The sequence below is a fragment of the Lactuca sativa genome, chromosome 3, assembly GCF_002870075.4.
Source record: "Lactuca sativa cultivar Salinas chromosome 3, Lsat_Salinas_v11, whole genome shotgun sequence".
NCBI lineage: Eukaryota > Viridiplantae > Streptophyta > Magnoliopsida > Asterales > Asteraceae > Lactuca > Lactuca sativa.
In genome coordinates this window covers 313,535,474-313,555,032 of record NC_056625.2, presented here as the reverse complement: position 1 = coordinate 313,555,032, position 19,559 = coordinate 313,535,474, and the positions used below count along the sequence as shown (strand labels likewise).

The 19,559-nt window shown below is 40.7% G+C and overlaps 1 protein-coding gene across 1 annotated transcript; it reads right to left on the bottom strand.

The window, feature by feature from the left end:
- Positions 1-721: 721 nt before the first annotated feature.
- On the bottom strand, positions 722-1,701 carry LOC111899220 (uncharacterized). Its single transcript, XM_023895087.2, has 2 exons — positions 1,257-1,701; positions 722-1,101 (listed from the first exon to the last, which is right to left on the bottom strand). The coding sequence occupies exons 1-2, from the start codon at positions 1,699-1,701 to the stop codon at positions 722-724; spliced, it is 825 nt and encodes a 274-aa protein (XP_023750855.2).
- Positions 1,702-19,559: the final 17,858 nt, after the last annotated feature.

The following is a 19,559-nucleotide window of genomic DNA, read 5'->3' as shown; positions in this document are numbered from 1 at the left end:
ATCAACCTATCGATGTGTGCTTTCTTTCCTAGAACGTGGGCACACACGGGTTTACCATCTTCATGTTTCATTTCCAATAGGGCTTTAGTGACATTGAACCTTTCAATTCTTCGATCTTGTGGGTTAGGGAGAACAACGGGAGGAGGAGGAGGAAGTGAAGCATGATTTCTTGTTCCTCGATCGAATCGTGGAATATCATCTTCATGTGGAATGCTTGTTCCACGGGATTTGGGAAGACCATGGTTGTCAAACTTTGACATCTACAGAACGGGAGAAAACAAATGCAAGTTAGTTGATTGATTGAGTCCTTAATAAATCACCCAAATGAGATACTAAGGCTAGGACCCAACATAATATTCCACAACTCGGGAGAGGGATGCCGTAACACTAATTGCAGAACATTTGAAGGTAAGGTGCTGTTTGTTTTTCTGAAGCCAAAATGTCTGCAGTCTGCGGACCACATCTACAAGCCTCTGCAGTAGAAGAGGTGGACCAAACGTGTGTAGTCTGCAATAAGAAGACTGTTTGTTTTTTAACGTCTGCAGGCTGCTAAAATAAATTGAAATTTTAAATAAAATGATTTTACAAACATAAAATGATTTTCCAACACCAAAATTTTAATAATAATAGTCTTATAACATTGAAAATAAAATTCATACATCTAAATTAGTCATACAATAAAAAAAATTAGTTTTACAATAACAATTTCATTTAAAACAATTCAATCTATATTGTGCATCAACTGATCGGCAATTTCATCCTGTAACTGAGTCATATATTCACGGTCTGCTGTAGTACCATGTGTTGGAATCCCGTCTTCATCATCATCAACGCCCACATTGTTAGTTCGAAACGAGACATTGGGTTCATCGTATTGTGCAAAATACTCATTACTCATTCCTTCTCTCCTTATAAAATTATGAAGCGCGAAACATGCCATGGCAATGTTTCTTTGTGTCACGAACGGGAATGGTGCCATCCTCTTCAATATAGGGAAACGTGCTTTCAAAACACCAAAAGCACGCTCAATGACATTCCGAAGTTTTGCATGTCCATGGTTAAATTTTTCCTTATTGGTCAATGCACGTCGTTGACGAAAATCTCCAAGCCAATACCTCACATTACGATAAGGGGCCATAAATCCTCGAGTGTGTGCATACGCGGCATCACAAAGATAATATTTTTTTGTAAAAAATGCAAAACACTAATCAATTTTTAAACAAAGATAATAGTATTTAAAAAAAACAAAAACTTACCGGGTGGTGGAAATGGGAATGATGATTGTGGATCGGTTATTGCTTCTGATAATACTCTAGAGTCATGCGCTACCCCTTCCCACCCGGCCACAACAAATGTAAAAATCATATTGAAGTCACAAATTGCCAATACGTTTTGGTAGCAGTCTCCCTTTCCCCTACTTCTATACAAGTCTTGTTTCTTAGCAGGGACAACAGCATGTATCAAAGTACCGTCAAGTGCACCGACCGCCCCTTTGAAAACCCGTCGTAGCCTCCTATTATGTCCTAGAATGTTTGGATTCGGATTAAAAGAAGTTGGTGCTATAACATCTTGTGCGAAAAGCATCATTTTTTCCAACACTTCATAAAAAAATTTATGAATTGTTTGCATCGAGTGTTGAAATCTCCGCTTGATAATCACGTAACGTTGATTATGGCCGATCATCATCAAAAACTTGGCCATCTTTTCCTCAACCTATACATGTTTGCTGTCCTTTAATGAGTAATTTGCTCTAAAATGAGCACATAGTCGTACAAAAGAGTCACGAGACATGCGTAGTACTTTAACACATTGTAAACGATTACGATGTAACAACTCCAATGTGTATTCATGTCCTGTCATTTCCAAATCATTATCCCGCAATCGTTTCACACCCCTCTTCCAAAAAAACGGATGTACAGGTACATAAGAATTACGAGAAGTAACTTTTGATCGTGATCCATTATGAACCTAAAATCAACAAAGTAGAACTTTAAAAAACATTACATTAATCATATTTCAAGTAGCAAAAAAAAATTACATAAACCATATTTCAAGTAGCAAAAAAACATACATAAACTATATTGGACGTAGCAAATACACATTACATTAATCATATTTCAAGTACCAAGAAAACATTAGATAAACCATATTCCAAGTAGCAACATAACAAAAAAATAGTTCCAAGAAAAGAAAAAAGACCTAACAAAATAGTTCCAACAAAGGCAAAAAGACCTAACAAATAGTTTCAACACTAGAACAATCATCGGACAATCTTTCCATCCTTCAAAACTCCTAAATTTGTACCCGTCATCTCAAGCCATCCTCGTAATATCTCAGGAACATCGGGCAAATGCATCCACATCTCTCTCATGTTCATGGTCCCTCCAAAAATATGATATGCAACAAAGCGTAAAGGATCGGTGGGGCCTAACTGAAGCACCTCTAACTTCTCTAAACATTGAGGGATTGTATACCCGTTAGTCAAACTTTGTAAAGCTTTTTTCATTTCTGATGCTAAATCGTCGCTAGTAATAGAAGTTCCATCAGGTGAAGAAGCAGACGGTGAAGCACTAGGAGGTATAGGAGTTGAGGGTTTAGCCCTTTTGTTGGGGTTACCAGATGGTGAAGCAGTATATGGTGAAGCAGCAGAAGGTGAAACTGCAGAAGGTGAAGCGACAGAAGGTGAAGCGGCAGAAGGTGAAGCAGCAGAAGGTGGTGGCTCATGGTGGGAAGTGTCATCACCATCATCATCTATTGCATGAAAAGGGATGGCGGTAATCTGAAGTGGTGGAAGACGACAAGAGGATGCTCCAGCTACTGATGATGATTGGGTTGAGTAACTCCTAAAATTACCAGTAGCACTATTTCCATCAAAAAGACGTGCACAAACATCTGGAAAAGGCAGTGGAATTGTTCTCAATGAAGCAGCCTTCGGATGCCCCTAAACCCAAATGTAACAAAAAAAATAGTATAAGAATATTTGGCAACGTCAAACATAAATGTTTAATATATATACATATATAAATGTGTATATACCTTCTTAAAGTCATCCCACTCCTCGGCTGTTAAGTTAAAAGTGTTTGTTTGAGAGTTGTATATATTACCAGTTTTGTTTTTTAAATACACCCATCCTGTGTATTTGGCTTTCAAATTGTCATATGCGTTTTTCATTTGTTTTTGACTCAACTCAAACCCAAATTTCTCCTTAAGAACTCTTCTAAGCCTTATCCATGAGTCTTTCTGCAAACTCAATCATTTTCTACCGACACTCTCTACTTCTTCAATACAAGTATCCAATAAGCATTTTAAATGCTCATTGGTCCATTGTTGTTTTTCTCCCATTTCTAATAAGCAATATATCATAGACAATAATAATTTCATAAGGTATTGTAGCATTCACAAATTGACAAATATGATTCCATAAAATATTGCATATCATACACATTACAACAAAAAAAATAATGATTTGAAACAATCAATTGACAACATTGTTTCACAGCAATAAACAAATTTTCCCAGCAATAAGCAAATTTTCCCAGCAATAAACAAATTTTCCCAGCAATAAACATATTTTCCCAGCATTATTTCACAGCAATAAACAAATTTTCCCAACATTATTTCACAGCATTAAACAAATTTTCCCAGCAATAAACAAATTTCCCAGCAATAAACATATTTTCCCAGCATTATTTCACAGCAATAAACAAATTTTCCCAACATTATTTCACAGCAATAAACAATTCACAATTGACAACATTGTTTCACAACAATAAACAATTCACAATTGCCAGCATTATTTCACAGCAAGACTTTCTACTTTTTTGATTCTACGCTACTTATGATACATAAACATGAAAAGAAAAGGCAAGACTTTCTTTAATTTTCTTAATTTTCAGGAAAATAGGCTCTATATATTTATATTATTTTCCAGAATATCAATCAAACATGATACATGACTTTGGTTCCATTCTTTTTGTGTGCAAAAACCTAATCTGATCATGTATCATACATGTATTGTAATAGCATATTGTGAAGGATCAGATATACATGTATTGTAATAGCAATTAACAAGAATATGCTAGTGGTGGAGGTGTACCTCGTTAGTGGAATTACCGGATTTTCCCTCTGAAGCACAAATGCCAAAAGCTGGAGCGGAAGATCCAAATAGAGAAGTGCTTGAAGAAAACTGGAAGGGTGTTTGACTGAGAACCACTGGCGGAGGGATAAAAAAAGACCCATTATTCCTCAATTTCATGTTAATTTCATGTTGGAACTAAAAAAAAACGCAAGGAAGATACCTATTCGCTTCGCTGGTCGCCTGAATCGATCGCGATACAATTCGAGATGCGCCTGATGCCTTCGATCGGAGAGCAGGCGGCGACGACGGTGGTAATCGGCGACGAGGGTGCTAATCGGCGACGGGGATGCCTCGATGGTCGACGCTGGTCGCCTGAATCGATCGCTGTACAAGTCGAAATGCACCTGATGCCTTCAATCGGAGAGCAGGTGGCGACGAGGGTGCTAATCGGCGACGGGGCTGCAATCGGCGACGGGGATGCCTTTGATTGTCGATGGATCGATGGTCGATGGATTGAAGATGGATGGTTCTGTGGACAGTGGGAAAGTTTGACGATGGAGGCGGATGCAATAGAAGACACGTTTTTTTTTTTAGGTTTAAAACACTCGTAGACGTTAGAAGATGTTGGCCCAAGTCTGTGTGGTGAAGACCTCGCGCAGACGTTTTTATGTCTATGCACTTCAGAAAAACAAACACACTGCAAACCTTTAAGTCTGCGCGTGGTCTGCGCCGCGCAGACAAAAGAGCCCACGCAGATCTGCGGAGAAAAAACAAACAACACCTAAGTGAATGACGATTCACTAATTTTCCACCATGAAAAACAAAAAATAGATTAAGTCTTAAATGTATTGAAAACTCCTAGATTCTTTGAGATTCATTGAACCTTTTCAATGGCATGTTTAAATCTCGATATGCCCCTCTATTTTGTGACTGGGATGCCGAGAATCACAAAGCGGGTGTGAATAACCATGCAAATCTACATGGTGCCCTCACATGTCACAGTCACCTATTCGATGTGCCGGTAAACCACACACACTCCACCGAACTATGACAAACATTGAGTCACCCTTTGCTACCTTTGCTCAGAACCATTTAGTGTGCTGGTTAACCACACGCGCTCCACTAATGTCTTTGCAAGGGCACAAAGTGTAATTTCATGGAATTGCATCAATTCAGTTTTACCTAAAGTAACTAAGATTGGGAATTTTATGGAAACATTTAGTTACTTTTATACTTCATTACACTTATAATGGAAGGTTTCTGTCCTATCCTACCCGTTCGGCTAACGACCCTCCACTAGTAAAGAGTGCGGTGGGTAAGAGTGGATACCTATTCAATCACCATTTTATAGGCAATTTCCTTAAACACCCCTTATAGATTAGCTTCGTGAATGAGGCCTACTAACAGTAAGACTGACTTTTACCCATACATATATATAATGTTAGACTTTTAATGTTATATATATTGTATAGGGTGTATCTTACACTTTTAAAATACTAGGTGGTCAAATTTAACAATTATACTTTTAATTCAATTAATTTGTAAACCAAAACTTTTATGGATTTATTAAACCTCTTTTAATTATACACCTTATTTAATTAATAAAACCATAAGGGTGTGATATGAACTTTTAAAAACAATACTAGTGTTTTAGAATTTAACATTCCTAAATTAAACCTTTTAATCAACTTTTAAATTCCAAAACTTGAGGGGAAGTTTTGAAACATTTCAAAACATTAGGGTTTAGAATTTAAATATTTCAAAATCCAACTTTTTAATCAAAAATTTAAATTCCAAAACTTGAGGGCAAGTTTTGAAACTTTTCAAAACATTAGGGTTTTAGCTATTTAAATTTCAAAACAAAACTATTAAGTTCAAATTTAAACTATAAAACCTAAAAGGAAAAAATTAAAACTTTTCACAAGGTAATTCAAATCTAAATTACAAATAATCAAATTTTATCAAATAAAACAAGTGATTATCTAAATTTTGACAATTATCTTCTATTTAGGTTAGGATAATCACCAAATATTGATAAAATTCGGAATTTATAAAAAAAAACATATTCAAGGTAATTATCCAAAGCCAAAACAGGAAGAAAATCGCGAAAGCGAGCGGTCAGACGTTTCGACTCGTCGAGTCTGGACCTGGACTCGTCGAGTACACCTGACTCGACGAGTGCACCAAGTGACTCGGCGAGTCAAACACTCAGAACCCAAAAATTACTATTTTCAGTGCTGATTTCGATCAAATATGCATCAATACAATAGAAACCAATCTAGGCTTTGATACTACTGTTGGGTTTTAGCCAAAAGACATCCTATGTGCTCATGCAAACCCTAATTCTTGGATCTAGGTTTCTCTATTGTACATGCTTTTAACCCAAGAGTTAAAACCCTAGATCTAATCAATATAACATATGAATTAGGTTTTAGATCATACCTTGATTGTTATATAGCAATAACAATCTCAATTCCTTCTTGTATTGACTTTAGAAAGCTTAGAGTTACAAATGTCACTCCTCTAATGGCTCACAAACACCAAGAGCAAGAGGATGAAGAAGAGAAGAGAAGGAGGCTACCCAAAACGTGTGGAAACCCTAACTCCTTAGTTCACCCCATTTTTGGAGCTTAAGGGTTCCTTAAATAGTGAGGCTATTAGGGTTATCTAATAAGGAAACCCTAATTTGGATGCTTAGGCCCTAAGCAACCCATGAACCCCTTTCTTAAAGGCCTTTGGACGATTTCTAATGGGTTTCCCCATAGAATTCATCCACCCCTTTAATATGGAGTCCATTAGCTCAATATGCAACTATCACACAATTGAGAACATTATAACAGAACCTAAGTCTAAAATACCATAGGGGTGTTTTGTGTTACTATAAGTACTTTATACTTGAGAACTAAAATGGAATCTTCATTCCTAAGTTGATAATTGCTAAGTGGATATGCTAAAGTTATATGTAACTAGGATGTTATCGACTTAGAATCGGTGAAATTTTTGCTTTACCCTTATTCCTTGTGAATTTGGAGTTGAGGTCACTTATTCGAAAGCCTATCATGTGTTGATTACATATAACTGGTATGCACTTTACAAATAGCGATGGAACTAATGAAGATTTCCTAAATAATTATCTAGATAGTTCGTCTAATAATTGTTTTCTTACCCCAAATTCTCACGTAGATAACATGGCTGGATTCCATCCCCACGACAACCTGTTCCTTCCGAACGCAGTTATTGCTGGATGGTTTGGAGAAGAACCAGATAATGATCATCCAATCCCTCTGAATTATCACCATGCTGAAGACCTTTCAGACGATACCATCTCCGAGCCCGATGTTGAGAACCTACCTCAGGCAGCTCCCTTTCCGATTCGTAACCCTCGTCCGACTTTTCATGGCCCGACGCCTGAGTGGGGGGAATGTTTGGAAACATGGAGCCAAGGACAAGATCAGCCCATGCCATTTAATGGTGACCGAAGCTTCTATGACCTGAGCAATGGGGGCTCAGCAGACAGAATCATGCCAATTCTGATCCGAAGGGTTGCCCGAAACGAAATTCAGGGTAGGACAGCTCTACAACGTATCGCAGAAGTCGATACAAATGGGGGAATGCATATGCTTCGCACCAGTCATGTACATTAGTGATGTGGAACGCCAACTGGCTGAACTGAGAGTTCACCAGAGGGATGACCGTCGCTAGTAGTAGATACTTTACCTTATTTTTTTCCTTGTTAGAAAGGAATCATCTTTCTGTCTATGCCCGATGTGGTATTTTCTATGAAACTATCTTGTACTGTAAGTACATTAGTTAGGTCTTTATACTGTCAGGAACTATCCGCTCTGGATATGATGTAAGACCTTTTACAAGGTCATTTTCCCGAACTTGTACGTCATGAATATCAAAGATATTGACAGCCGACTAACTTCAGTTTTGTTCTTTATTCGAATACTCTTATCATACTTTCATTAGAGTCTATTTGAAACATGCTCTAGTCAAGCCATTGGACTATAGCAATTTGACTCCGGAGACATCTTCGAGTCTCTTTTAATGGGTGGATCACGTTATTCGCCAACCATTGATACCTCGGCTAGAACGACAAACATCTTGAGACCATTGCATGAACTTACTTCCGATCTTTGCTAGGACTTCATCATAGGGATGTAGGTCAAACCTTCGTGAGCATACTTCCATTCCATACTAGGACTGCATCATAGGGATGTAGGTCGAACCTTAGAGAACATACTTCTATTCTTTACATGAGCGATCGATCTACGTTTAGATTCAACCATTTTCGCTCACAAATTCGTTTCCTTCCGTGTAACAGAATCATGTCATCCAAGAAAGACGATCAGCCCATCAACCAAACACCAAATCTTCAGATTGATGCAGCTACCTTTCAAGCTGCAGTCTCGGCTGTCGTGTCAGCCATTCTGAACCATCTGAACGCTAACAACGCAAGTGTTAGCGGGATTGTTAACAACTATTCCCATCCAAGTAACAATCCAGTACCACAACGAGCAACAAACTACCACGATACCCCGAGTGCCGAGACCAAGAGTAACAGCCCGAAGTTTTGGGCCAAAAGGAAGAACAAATCGCTTCGAGGGGCGAATAAGAACACATCTACGACATCTAAACCTCCTACTACCATTCCTTCGGGTGTCCCAATTGTCCCTACACCAGCCAGACAATATGCCGGAAACCTACCGAAATGCTATGAGTGTAGCTTTCATCATCTGGGTAGTTGCCGACCGTTACACTGTTATAAGTGCAACAGGAATGGAGATACTGCTAGTTACTGCAGGATCCAGATCCAACACATTTCTTCAACCACCAATGTCCAAACCTCTCAGATCTTCCATCTATGTGGCATCATGGGACACTTTAAAAGGGACTGTCCATTGGAGAAAGACAACGACAAATCCGGAGGAGTTTGACCTCAGAATGCAAAGAGGTAGTTAAGGACCCTAATATAGTATAGGTTTCCTCCAAATCGTCAGTATTTAGTATGTTCAAAAACATGTTTAAAACTAGTGCAACCAGAGTCTTATCTTTTGCGGGATCCCGTCCGTTTAGGGATGCTCGTGCTGCGTATACTTGTCTTTTGTAGTATACCTTGTTCGCAGCAATAGTCTTGTAGTAAATCCTAAGTACAATACATATGTTAACGGTTGCACTTTTGTGTTTTGTCTGTAATGCCTTATGTTCAAATCTAATGTCTTTAGTTTCCATATGTTTCCGACTTTATCATACGACTCGAGTAAATTTGATCCTCGCAATACCAGCTTCATAAGTACATCTCTTTCTCAGAAATCGTCTTTTAGCAAAGCCGTTATATCAGAACACCGAAGTACTCATACAAGGAGTACCTTATAGTTCTTTTCCTTTCCAAAGGAATCCCCACAGTATTACGCGTGCAGTACGTCAATTTGAACTCCAAGATTCATATGGTTGACCTATCACTAAAGAATGTATACATGAGAGTGATATATAATCAATGTTCTATAGGTTTAGAATTGATGATTTCACTATAACTTCTTTTCTGTAACAGCCCGGAATCTCAGGTATTGTTAAAATTATGTTTTTGGGGTGTTTTAAGAGGGGACTCGGCGAGTTGAAGCCTAGACTCGCCGAGTAGGATCGCAGACCTGGTCGTGGGTTCGCGACTGGACTCGACGAGTCCAGATATGGACTCGGCGAGTCTGCGCTGTTTAGCGAAAACCCTAACCGTTCAGGTTTGGGACGTATAAAAAGGACTTATTGGCCGTCATTGTTCATTTTAGCCTTCTGAGAAGAACCCTAAATCGATTGTGTGCATCTGGAGCAAGATTATAGGCCATTGTTGACTATAGAAGAGTTGTTGTGCAAGGAAAAGAAGGGCTTGGCTAAAGGAACAGCAAGGGAGTCACGTTCTGAGGATTGGGGACACAGAGAGTACATCATCCAGGTAAGAATTCGAGTATACTCTGCTATGTTGATGTGTTTATGGAATTAGGGTTTATGGAACCCTTTTGTGGCTAGGTTGAATGTTACCCTAGTCCCCTAAACGATTGTAACCCTGTATTGGGACCTTTGGAGGTCCAGAATGTCCCATGCCTGTACATTTCGGGAATTGATGAAGGTTTTGGATTGGAATCCTTATGCCTTAGGTCAAAATGTGAATTAGGAATCATGGGGTGTATCATGAGCACTGAAATGAGGACCTTACGTGATGGATCAGCCTAGGAAGGTCAGACCTAGGAATGGTCGGAGCGGTTCTGACCTTAGGATGCAGTTTGAGCAGTTGCGTGGCATGGACTCGCCGAGTTCGACGAACAGACTCGGCGAGTAGCTTGAAGATTTACTGGGACTCGTCGAGTTGTTCTTCAGACTCGGCGAGTTGAGTCGGGGTGGCCCCGCGATTCTTCCAGGAGTAACTCGTCGGGTCAAGGAGGATACTCGACGAGTAGAAAGGGAGTTTTAGAGAATTGGAGGACATCTAGACTCGCCGAGTCGCCATGGCACTCGCCGAGTCCGGTCAAGTTGACCGTTGACCGTTGACCGTTGACCAGAGTTGACCTATGTGTGACTTCTTAGGGGCAGTTAAACTTAGAAGATAAAAGTGTTAATAAGAGATATATGATGTTATAGGGAGGTTGTAGCTCAGCGGATCGAGCACGAGTGATTTCAGGATTTGCTAGCTTCCAGTATTCACGAGGTGAGTCTTCTCACTATACTGTACCCGGAAGGGTTGATTGTGTGACCGGATGGTCAGATATGCTATGTGACATGTATGCTATATGTGGTAAGTTATTTGTTATATGTGCTATGTATGTCATAGGCCGGAAGGCGAATATGTTATGGGCCCGAAGGCGATATGTTATGGGCCGGAAGGCAATATGTTGTGTTATGGACCGGAAGGTCGGCGTGGGTAGGACCGGAAGGTTTACCCAGCAGAGACGGAAGTCCCCTGAGACACATGGACCGGAAGGTCAGGGCCTGGAAAGGCGTATGTGCGTAAGTAGTATATTGGGGAACTCACTAAGCATTTATGCTTACAGTTGTTATGTATGTGTTTCAGGTACTAGCGAGGACCGTGGGAAGGCGCCGGCGTGATCGATACACACTGAAGAATGTTTTTATGATCTTGGGATTTAGACAATTTGTATTTGACATGACACTTAAATTATTTATGCCTTGTTTTGAATGGAAATACTTTATTTTTAAAATGAAAAATTTGTTTGAAAATTTGCGTTGTCACAATATTGTCCGCTTTGGGCCACTCGACACGAGGACTTCCCAGGATGGGTGACCCCCTGGGAAGTCCTCGTGCCGAGTGGCCAAAGCGGACAATATTGTGATACGTGCCAGAGGGGGATGTTACAAATGGTATCAGAGCCAGGGCATGGGTCGATGTGTTCGACGGGGACGTCGAACCCTATAATGGGGGGTGAAAGTGGGTTAGATCTGATCCCACATCGGCTGGGAAGGAGAACTAAGCATTCCTTATAAGGGGTGTGGATACCTTCCCTAACACAACGCGTTTTAAAGTCATGAGGGTAGCAGATCCCATAAGAACTCTGCAGTTAAGCGTGCTCGGGCGGGAGTAGTACCAGGATGGGTGACCCCCTGGGAAGTCCTCGTGTCGAGTGGCCCAAAGCGGACAATATTGTAATACGTGCCAGAGGGGGATGTTACATTTTCCCTTGATGGGATGTGAGGTAAAGGATGAACCAGTTATTCGACTACCTTTTCAACCTTAGTTATATAGGACTCGTATACACGAAATTGTGATCATTGAACCATGTATGAATTCTAATATGAACTGAGGTAAAGGATGAACCAGTTATTCGACTACCTTTTCAACCTTAGTTATATAGGACTCGTATACACAAAATTGTGATCATTGAATCATGTATGAATTCTAATATGAACTTCAGGACGGAGACTGCCCAAGACTACAAGTAATTGCATTTGGCATAGGAACAAACTTAGAACCCAGTATGACTCTTATAACCAGATCGCCTAACAGTCTAAACACCTACGAAAGATACAAGAACAGCCCAGACAACACAGCGAACTACTCAACAATAGAATTAGAAGACCAGGCTTCTCACCCTTGAGAGCTCCGGTCTTATTCTTACCAGAAGTCGACGGAGTGCATTTTATGTACCTCGATGACCGAAGACGATGGAGTGCATTTTATGTACCTCGACGACCGGAGACTTCATTAAGATTTCCTTTAGAAATCGTTGTCTCTGGCTCGCATAGACGAATTGATTGGGTAAACACAGGGAAAGAATTTCTTCAGAAATGGACCTGAGATCCGAATATCACCAGTTCGAGTGTTAGGGAAGGATGTCCTAAAGACTACCCTCCGGACTCGATGCGGACACTTCGAGTCCGTAGTGATACCCCTCGGATAGGACCAATACGCCCATAGTATTCATGAGCTCAATAAGTAGAGTACGCCTTTCTTACTGGGATCAGTTTGTCATTTCTCCATATAATGACTACTTATCTACCCTCGTAGTAAGAAAGAACCCATAGAAACATTACTGTCACACCCCAAAACCAACAACGGCGGAAACGTTCTGGGGCGGAGGACGTCATGTACAGTATCACAACACAGTAAATGTAAATAAGCAAACAACATCATCCATTGCATTAAATATATAATTTTAATACAAGCATGTTTTGTACAGTTTTAGACACCAAAAATATAATGTAAATCAAAATAATATGATGAGTCTTGAATGCGCTCCATCTTCTCAAAAGCTGGCATCGGTACCTGCCTACTAATGACTTGAGAATACAAGTTATTTTGAAAGAGTTTATCAGCATTAAGCTGGTGAGTTCATAAGTACTTTAGTGTCGGTGTTTATTATCAAAACGTTTGAACATGTCTCAAGTATAAGTTTGTAAAATGTATGTAAGTGTTTGTAAAAGTTTGAATCTCTCAGAAAAACCTATATTTTCTATTAAAGTAGCCTTCTACCAAGGCTTAACTGTTTTGTATGCTCGTTTGTTGTAAAAGTGTGTAATTTCCCAAGTGTAACTATCATTTAACAAATATAGTTTGTACATTAATGTTTAAGTGAGGTTATCACTAAAAATATGTAATGGGTAAATCATTGTAGTACTGTAGTTTTGTATTATAGGAACTACTGCTGTACTAACTACCTTAAACCGGATTTATATTAAGGTATAATGTGATAATTGCACCATACTATCGACTGGTAACAACGACATACGAATGGTCGTAATAACGAAATGACGTTTGGCACCCGCAGACCTGCAGGTCCGGCTGTAGCTAGCAGCAAGGTGTAGGATAGTCAATCCAGTATAGATCTATACGCAAACTCATGCTCTCCCTCCAATAGAATTATGGCTACAACTCGGGCCATGACATTTAAGGCATGCTCCGATCCAGTGGATCATAATTGTGATTGTATTCTTGTATATGTACTGTTTCTCGTTCTAGTATAGTTGTATATGTTCTCCTCCTAGTATAGTTGTATATGATCTCTTTCTAGTATATTTGTATATGTTCTCTTTCTAGTATAGTTGTATATGTTCTCTTTCTAGTATAGTTGTATATGTTCTCATAGTAATGTAATGTATAGACTCATGAATGAACTGACTCATTGATCTAGCAGTTGTAGTAGTATGATCCTGTGTTACCCCGATGGTAACTTACTAGTAATGTGCATAGTACGCATGAATATGGAAGTACTTTTATGTCTATATATGTATAATTGATATATAACTAATATTGACACGACCTTCGGATGGTCACCCGAAATCCCACCAGACCACATCCAAATCGAGAAAAAGGAAATAAGGCGGATGACCTTCCTAAGCCCTTTAAACATTGCTTATATATCTATACATATATAGGCATGCAATTTATAAGAAGTATAACAAAGTTTAAATAAAAGTATTTGGTAAGTAAAAGAGTTTGTAAAACATTTCAAAGTAAAGCAGTTTGATAAACAGTTTGAACAGCGATAAAATCATTGGTTTTCTAGTTATTAATCACATGTGATTAATGCAATCACATGTGATTGGTTTCAATAACTATAAGCATTGAACTTGTATCCCCCCCATAAAGTATTTAAAACATTTAAAGTATTTCAAAGGTTAATTTAAAGGGGTATGAACTCACCTGTGGTGAGTGGTTTGGATTGTAGTGTCGGATACCGTGCTAGATGGCAAACGGAGACTTGTTCACACGCACGAGCCTAGTTATCATATAATAAGCATATATATAACTAATTAGCCAAATAATAACTTAATGAAATAAGTTGGGACACTTAGGAACATGCAAACACTTGGTATAAGTGTTATAGGTCCTAATGGTTTCATCTAAGTTGCTACGGGACAATGCTAAAGGGGTTTAATGTACCAAATGACCCTGTAGATGAGTTTACCACCCAACAAACCCCACCTTTGGAGTTTACGGTCATAAACTCTTGAGTTTACGGCCGTGAACTCTTGACTTGGTGGTTTTGGGTGTTTTAAAGTCTTAAATGAATTCTAGAATAAGCCTAGCATTGGTGGTTTAATCCTTTAGGTAGTTTAGGGCCTTAGAATGCTCCGTTGAGGAGTTTACGGCCTAAAGACCATATCCCCTAGAGTTTACGGTGGCAAACTCCTATGGGGTGGGTGTTTTAATTCATTTAAGCCTCTTGCACACATAGGATAAATCCTATACTTTTGTTTAAGGCTAAAGGGGACTTTAGGCACACTTTGGTGCCTTTACTTGGAGTTTACAGCCCAAGAGTATTTCTTGGCCGTAAAATCCCTTTTAGGGATGATTTTGATGTGTTTTACTCCCTATTGAAGCTACAAGTAATAGAGGGTTATTGTCTTAAAATCTTAGGAGTGTTTAGGGCACTTTAAGCCCTTGAAATTTGGTGTTTACGGTCCAAGAAACTCTTGGGCCGTAAACTCCTAAAACTAGGTGTTCTTGATTGTGTTCTAGCCTTAAAAGATCATACATAATGTCCTTAACTAGCTACCTAACAAGGAAATGGGACTAGATAGCTCTTAGGCTTCGTTTTGGAGTTTACTCCCCATGAACGTTCTTGGGCGGTAAACTCCCGGATCTTACATATTTGACATGTAAACTATGTTATTAAGCATATAACAAGCATTAAGACACAACTAGGAAAGTAGACTCACGATTTGGGATGAAAACCCGAAGATCTGTGAGATAGAATATGGCTTTTCTCTAGTTGGAAATGTGAATAATGAATAATTTAGTTCAGAAATCTATTTATAGTCCTGAAATATTTTGGCAGAAAATATTTTATTCTTGAATTGGACTTTAACATGATGAAGTGTTGAAATGCTCAAGTTTCACAAACTCATGAGCATCCACTCTCCTGATATCTCCTTAAATGTAAACCCTAATGTACACAAACTTATTCAGAAAAGTCTGAAGTGCATTGAAACTGGACTAGCTTCTATTGAATAGTTAATGTTCGTACAAAATGGAAATTTCAGGTTTGTCACATCATCCCCCCGTTAGAAGGAATTTCGTCCCGAAATGAGAATTTAAGCAAACAAGAAGTTACAATCAATTAAGCGAAAAGATGAGGGTATTTCAGTTTCATCTGATCCTCGCGTTACCAAGTGAATTTCGGTCCTTGCTTGGCGTTCCAGTTGACCTTCACGATAGGGATACGGCTTTGCTTCGTCTGCTTGACCTCACGGTCCATGATCTCTATTGGTTCTTCCACGAAGCTGAGGCTCTCGTGAATCTCGATCTCGTCGATTGGGATTACAAGAGTCTCGTCGGATAGACACTTTTTCAAGTTAGATACGTGGAATGTAGAATGTACGTTACGAAGTGCGTCGGGTAGGTCGAGTTTGTAAGCTACGGGGCCGACTCTTGCAAGAATCTCGAAAGGCCCTATGTACCTCGGATTAAGCTTCCCACACTTTCCAAAGCGTATCAAGCCCTTCCAGGGTGAGACTTTGAGAAGGACTCGGTCTCCCACCTGAAATTCCAAAGGTTTTCTTCGTTTATCAGCGTAGCTCTTCTGTCGGTCTCTAGAGGCTTTTAATCGTTCACGGATCTGAACGATTTTCTCTGTGGTTTCCCGAATGACCTCCCGACCTGTGAGAGTACTGTTGGAAGCTTGCCCCCTGGCTAATTGGGTATCACCCACCTCAGCCCAGCATAGAGAAGATCTGCACTTTCGGCCGTAGAGAGCTTCAAATGGAGCAGCCTTGATGCTCGTGTGATAACTGTTATTATAGGAAAACTCAACAAGGGGTAAATGAGTATCCCATGCCTTCCCAAAGTCAATCACGCAGGCTCACAACATATCTTCCAGTGTTTGGATGGTCCTCTCACTCTGTCCGTCGGTCTGTGGATGGTAGGCTGTGCTCATGTCCAGCCTTGTTCCTAAGGAATGTTGTAGTGATTGCCAGAATCTTGAGGTGAACCTACTATCTCTATCAGATATAATGGACATAGGTACACCATGTAGCCGTACGATTTCCCTAATGTATGTTCTCGTAAGTTTCTCCATCTTGTCAGTATCTTTGATAGGCAGGAAGTGTGCATACTTGGTCAATCTATCGACGATGACCCATATGGTATCAAGTCCACCCGTTGTCTTGGGCAACTTGGTTATGAAATCCATAGTTATCCGCTCCCACTTCCATTCTGGAATCTCTGGTTGTTGCAATAAACCAGAGGGCTTCTGGTACTCGACCTTAACCTTTGCGCAAGTAAGGCATTTACTTACGAAGGTAGCAATCTCTGCTTTCATATTAGGCCACCAGTATAGCTTTTTAAGATCCAGATACATCTTATCTGAACCTGGGTGGACGGAATACCAAGTGTTGTGCGCCTCGATCATGACCAAGTCTCGGAAACCACCGTGTTTTGGTGTCCAGATTCGGTTCACGAAATATAAGGCTCCGTCACCCTTGGCTTCTAAATTTTTGTCCATTCCTCTAAGGGGTTCACCCGTCACATTTTCAGGTTTCATGGCTTCAAGTTGAGCCGCCTGAATTTGCTTAGACAAGTGTGAACGGATGGTTATTGATAATGACTTGACTTTGCGACCAGAGTATTCCTTCCGACTTAGGGCGTGTGCTAATACGTTGGCTTTACCCGGATGATAATGAATATCGCATTCGTAGTCACTGAGTAGCTCGACCCACCGTTGTTGTCTCATGTTGAGCTCCTTCTGATCGAAAATGTGTTGTAAACTCTTGTGGTCGGTAAATATAGTGCTTTTCGTTCCGTACAAGTAATGTCTCCAGATCTTCAGAGCAAACACCACTGATCCCAGTTCAAGATCGTGGGTTGTGTAGTTAACCTCGTGTGTCTTCAACTGTCTCGAGGCGTAGGCGATGATCTTACCTCGCTGCATCAGAACACACCCGAGCCCTTGATTCGATGCATCACAATAGACTACGAAGTCTTCTATCCCTTCGGGGAGGGATAGTATTGGCGCGGTGCACAAGGCTCGTTTGAGCGTTTGGAACGCTCTCTCTTGTTTGTCTTCCCAGTCAAAGGCCACGCCTTTCTGGGTCAGGGTTGTAAGGGGTTTCGCTATTCGGGAGAAGTTCTGAATGAATCTACGGTAGTAGCCAGCGAGGACTAGAAATTCACGAATTTCTGTAGGCGTCTTCGGTGCTGACCAGTTCTCAATGGCTTTAATTTTGGACGGGTCCACGTGGATTCCCTCTTCGCTTACCACGTGTCCTAAGAATTCGACTCTTCGGATCCAAAATTCACATTTCGAGAACTTCGCATAAAGTTTCTCCTTTCGTAATGTCCCTAGAACTTGTCGTAGGTGGTTGCCATGCTCTTCCTTACCTCGGGAGTAGATCAGGATGTCGTCAATGAAAACGATGACGATCTGATCCAAGTAAGGTCGACATACTCTATTCATCAGATCCATGAAGACTGCAGGCGCATTGGTCAATCCGAATGGCATCACCACGAACTCGTAATGTCCGTAACGAGTTCGGAAGGCTGTCTTCGGCACATCCTCCTCTAGTACTCGTAACTGGTGATATCCGGATCTCAGATCAATTTTGGAAAAATAATTTGCCCCTTGCAGTTGGTCAAATAGATCGTCTATACAAGGCAGAGGGTAACGATTCTTGACCGTCAGTTTGTTGAGTTCTCTATAGTCGATACACATACAGAATGATCCGTCTTTCTTCTTAACGAACAAAACCGGTGCTCCCCAAGGTGAGAAACTCGGCCTTATAAAGCCCTTGCTGAGCAGTTCGTTAAGTTGACCAGAGAGTTCCTGCATCTCAGCTGGTGCTAAGCGGTAGGGCGACTTGGCTACTGGGGTAGCTCCTGGGACTAAGTTGATTCTGAACTCGACCTGTCGTTGTGGAGGTAACCCAGGTAGTTCTTCTGGGAAAATGTCGGGGAAGTCGCTCACTACTGGGATGTTCTTTAGTTCTTTCGTTTCGAGGCTTGTGTCGACGACGTGAGCAAGGAATGCGTGATATTCTTTACGCAGATACTTTTGTGCTTGAATACTTGATATAATACGAAGACTCGCACCAGGTTTGTCGCCGTAGACTATAAGAGTTTCGTTAGATGGGAGGTTTAGACGGACTGCTTTCTCGTAGCACATGATGTCGGCGCGATGAAGACTTAACCAATCCATGCCGATGATAACGTCGAAGCTTTTAATTGAGACCGGCATGAGGTCGATTGGGAATGAATGGTTATCTAGGGTTAGGGTACAACCTAAGTATATGCTATTCGTACTTTCAGTTTTTCCATTATCCATTTCTACTGTGAATAGTTCTTTGAGTGCGTGTGGTTGTTGTTTAAGCATGCGAGCAAATTTATGGTTTACGAAGCTTCGCTCCGCTCCACTATCGAACAGAATGCATGCATAGGAGTTATCGAGGAGGAACGTACCAGTCACCACTGTCGGGTCAACAACTGCTTCCCCGTGGCCTATAGCTAGTACCCTCCTTGCTCCACCAGCATTCTTTGCTTTGGGGAAGTCCCTATTAAAGTGGCCTACTTCGCCACATCCATAGCAGGTTGAGCTCGCGCCAGAGTCAGGGACTTGGTTGATCGGTTGTGCCGGGAACTTACAGAAACGGACGGTGTGTCCTTTCCTGTTGCAGTTAGAGCACTGCATTTCACGGCAGGGGCCGTTGTGGTGGTAGTTGCATTTGTTTCACTTGGGTAAACTTCCAGCATACTGACCCACCGGAGCAGTAGTGGTTATTGCGGCATGCATTGCCACAATTTGCTGCTTTTTGGCTGCCCGTTGCTTCTTCTTTTCATCCCAGAATTTCCGCTTAGTGTCAGCGGGTTTGGAGGGTTCCGGGATGGCTAGGGTGGTTGTGGTTGCAGGGGTTTTGACTCCATGGTCAATGAGTCGCTGTGCCAGTCGCTTGGCACTGTCGAAGGTAGCGGGGTTTGATGCTAGAACATTCCCCTAATACGAAGGCAATAGCCCCCATATGTACCTTTCGATCTTTTTCC

Excerpts from the sequence above, each read along its gene's own strand:
- LOC111899220 (XM_023895087.2), bottom strand. The coding sequence starts at position 1,701 with ATGGCCAAGTTTTTGATGATGATCGGCCATAATCAACGTTACGTGATT. Across the intron at positions 1,102-1,256 it reads ATTCCCATTTCCACCACCCG|ATTTTCGTCAACGACGTGCA; the intron begins GTAAGTTTTTGT and ends ATTGGCTTGGAG.